The sequence below is a fragment of the Protobothrops mucrosquamatus genome, unplaced genomic scaffold (assembly GCF_001527695.2).
Source record: "Protobothrops mucrosquamatus isolate PMUCROS unplaced genomic scaffold, P.Mucros_1.0 scaffold1744, whole genome shotgun sequence".
Classification (NCBI taxonomy): domain Eukaryota; kingdom Metazoa; phylum Chordata; class Lepidosauria; order Squamata; family Viperidae; genus Protobothrops; species Protobothrops mucrosquamatus.
Window position 1 is genome coordinate 62,169 of NW_015387887.1, and position 3,853 is coordinate 66,021.

Here is a 3,853-nt window from a genome sequence, read left to right on the forward strand (position 1 = left end):
TTCTTCTTCTTCTTCTTCTTCTTCTTCTCCTCATTCTCCTCCTCCTTCTCCTTTCCTCCTCCTCCTCCCCCCCTCCTTCTTCATTGTTATTATTATTTTGGGGAAAGCAGAATAATAAAATGTCACAAGACAGGGAGAAGTGGCAGCACAGGAGGAAGAGACTTCCTTGAGTTTATTTTACTGCATTCTGCTAATTGCACAAGCCCATTAAGTCTCTCCAGAAAGCACTAAGAACATCTCAGACCTCTCTCCCAGTCTAGCAAAACATTTGCCCAAACTTCAAGAGCTTAATTAACCGGACTTCTTGCTGGTGAAACTTCCTGTCATTCATCAGGAAGCTAAATTAAAATCCAGCCTCAGAACTAGGGGGCAGAGGGGAAGGACACAGCTGGCTTCGCAGAGGAAAGGCTGAACTGATTTAGCCGTGAAGTGGACCCATGCCAGCAGATAAAAGTTCCCGCAACTGTGAAGTTTTCCAAAGAAGGAAAATATTGTGTCTGCCTCTCCAAAAGAGTAAAACTTGTGCGCTTTAAAACTTTTCGCTTTAGGCCTCTGCCGCCGTGTGCAGAAAAAAAAAAAAAAAAAAAAGTTCAATCACTCAATCAATTTCAACTTCTCGCAGGAAAAAAAAAAAAGATCTCGCAAAGTTAGAATTGATTGATTGAACTTTTTAGTCCCACCCAGTCTGCCGTTACCACCGCAGCCACACCCACCCAATGGGCCACGCCCAGCCAGCGCCCAACAATACATAAGTGGGTTTTGGGTTGCAGTTTGGGCACTCGGTCTCTAAAAGGTTCGCCATCACTGACCTTGACAGTCCTTGAAAAGGACCTGGGATAAGCAGATGTTGATGGCTTATAATATTAAGAGGGATCATCACAGGATGTAAGCTGTTTTGAGTCAAGCTGCCTTTTGCAATTGACCAGTGATGAATTTGTCAATGCCGGTGGGGTTCAAATGGTGCTCCAGATGTTTTGGGATTGCACCCAAGGCGCCTCTTAGTATTGGTACTGTCCTTTGCTTTCTTTTGCCGCAGTCGTTCTATTTCCGTTTGCAGGTCTCTGTCATCATGATTATTCTTATTAATCTTGTGATTTAATCTCGAGGTGCCCTTCATATACTGTGGAGGTCAACAGCTTTCTTCTTGCTGTGCTTTTCCTGCAGCTGTGTTAAAAGCAGATGGGCATCAAATCATTCTCGAGGAAATTCCCGATTGGAACGACGTGCAGCTGATTGTGAATGGAGAGACCATCTTCCAGTGCAACATTAACGATCTAGATTTTGGTAAGTGCCGATGGCATCAACCTGAACTCAAGTATCTCAGAGGCATGCTTCATATACTCCCGGCTGAGAAATGCAACAGATCAAGATCCACGGATGTTCTATGGATTTTGATCTATTAATTACTTGCTCTCTTTCTCTCAGGAGGAGATGGAAAGTTGGACCCTCTTTGCCAAGAAGCTCGAGAGGCAGTCTTAAAAGCCTACTGACATTTCGTTGCGCTTTTGTTTTTTTGTAAAAGCTCATTTCTCACGAATGAAGGCAAAAAAAGATTCCTTTTTTTTTTTAAATCTCGATGCCAAAACAGTATGGTCTCCAATTCACTAATCACGTCTCTGTTTTATATCTAATTATTTAGAGCCTTTTTGTCCTTGTGCTCATTTTTTTTCCTATGCTCATCTTGCTCTGCTGAAGTGTCCCTCACCTGCTTGAATCATCACCGTGTCCACAAGGGGAGAGGGGTGATCAAAGCATTATTGCACTGCTTATCTGTTTTGTCGAAGCTTCACGAGAATCATCTTTCTACTGCATTCCTGCCATATGGAGAGTTGTTTGCTAGGAGCTGGGTGGGAAATAAATTCAACCATAAATAAATAAAATATAACCATTGCACGCCATTTTCCGGTTTCCAGTACTTGAAAGATTGGAAGTCGCAAGTTCCTCGTATCAATCCATAACTATAGTATTCTAGGTAGCGTAGATTCATACAGAACAGGATTTGACTATAGGAGGGGACACTTCCAGTGTTGAATTGCGAGCATAATTTTCTCTCCAAAATATGGCAATAAAATTACTCGTTTCATCTGCTACCTTGACCTGTCGTTGGCTGTAGACATGAATTTGACAGAGCGCCTTGCGTTACTAGTAGGACTTTTCCAACATTGCACGGTATGCTTTATATTAATGACAATCTACTCGTATCCTGTACATTTCTACTGACTTAGCATAGTGCAGTGATGGCGAACCTTTTAGAGACCGAGTGCCCAAAAACTGGCCCCGCCCCCAGTCCATCCCCTGCCCCGCCCCCACTATGCCCCCCCATCACCTGCCCCGCCTGCCCGCAGGGCCACTCATCGCCTCCAGGGCCCGCCGCAGATCACCCAGGCAGCCCAGCAGCGCTATGCTGGTGACACCCTCTGCCCGTGCCCTGCAGCATCAACTGTGCATGATGTGGTGTGAGGGCAGAGTCTTGTCTATGCTGCCTGGCTGCCATGTCCTTGGCTGCGCTGCTCCGCTTGGGCCACGCTCAGGGGAGACTCTCCTTCAGGGGGGCTGCTGGAGAAGGCTGGGGCAATGGCATGTGTGCCCACAGAGAGGGCTCTGAGTGCCGCCTCTGGCACGCGTGCAATAGGTTCGCCACCACTGGCATAGTGTCATGGTTCCGACAGATGAAACTCTTCAAAGAACTTTGAGGCATTGTTTACCTTAAAGAATCTTTATTTGAGTAGCATAGCATCGGCACTAGCATAGTTGAAGCCAAAAACTGAATTCCCCTGCCCTGAACACACAGTATCAAAGCACAATTCCCTCCTCCAATTAACAGTCATAAATCACATTCTCCAATTAGTTTGAAATGCAGGCTTTCCCTCCAGTTCTGCAACCCGCCAATTCTTATCATCTCTTATTTCAAGCTCTGAATTCACACGCTAGCACGATACTGTTATGTCTAACTAACTCCCACCGTGTTGCGCCTCCTCCTCCCCCCAGCATCATCCATTTCTAAGAGTAAAGCATAAGAAAGAAAAAGGCTGCATCTTCATTTGTTGCCAAAGCAAGAACATCCAATGTTAGCAGCGTTGACACATAGTTTATGGAGGTTTTCCTTTCCTGTGTTGAATAGGATCACCAAGAATCTCCAGCATATTTCCACGCTGCTGAATATGAAGCTATTCGCGATTGATATCTATGGAGCTTCTCCAAACATCCAGGTCACGATTGGTCCCCAAAGTGCTTTTTTCCAGAATGCAATCGGACTTTCTTGGGGTTTTTTTTTCTTTGAAAATGTTTTGCTTCTCATCCAAGAAGCTTCTTCAGTTCTGAACCAAGCAAGCCCAGTTGCCTTCTGGGAAAGCACCTTTGGGGCTACCCATGATCAGTAATCTCTCTCCAAGAAAGAGTTTTACAATACTCTAGTCCAGTGCAATATTTGACTTTTCTCACTTGAAATTTTAACCATGGCACAAGAGTCGATCATTTATGATGCAAGGATTCACCCTTGAAGAAATCCATCTGGTGGATGGAATAATAGTAATAATAATAATAATAATAATAATAATAATAATAATAATAATAATAGCGGCATGACAAAGTAGCAACAATGGTGCATTGGAAGATCTGCAAGAAATATCATTTGCCTGTAAGCAAGAACTGGTGGGATCATAAAATAGAGAAAGTCATAGAAAATGATAAAGTTAAACTGCTCTGGGACTTCAGAATTCAAACAGACAAGCACCTGCAACATAACAAACACCCCAGACTTAACAATTGTCGATAAGAAAGACAAAAAAGTCTGGATAGTGGACGTGGCAGTGCCTGGAGACAGCAGAATAGATGAGAAAGAGCTGGAGAAGAT

The 3,853-nt window shown here is 44.0% G+C and overlaps 1 protein-coding gene across 1 annotated transcript in view; it reads left to right on the top strand.

Annotated features, from left to right (window-relative positions):
• CUNH10orf53 (chromosome unknown C10orf53 homolog) overlaps positions 1 to 1,876 on the top strand; it is an 11,794-nt gene extending 9,918 nt beyond the window's left edge. Inside the window, exons 2-3 of the mRNA XM_015823022.1 lie at positions 1,165 to 1,284; positions 1,426 to 1,876. Coding sequence (XP_015678508.1) covers positions 1,165 to 1,284; positions 1,426 to 1,490 — 185 coding nt within the window. The 3' untranslated portion in view covers positions 1,491 to 1,876. The remainder of the gene's footprint in view (positions 1 to 1,164; positions 1,285 to 1,425) is intronic.
• The last annotated feature ends 1,977 nt before the right edge of the window (positions 1,877 to 3,853 follow it).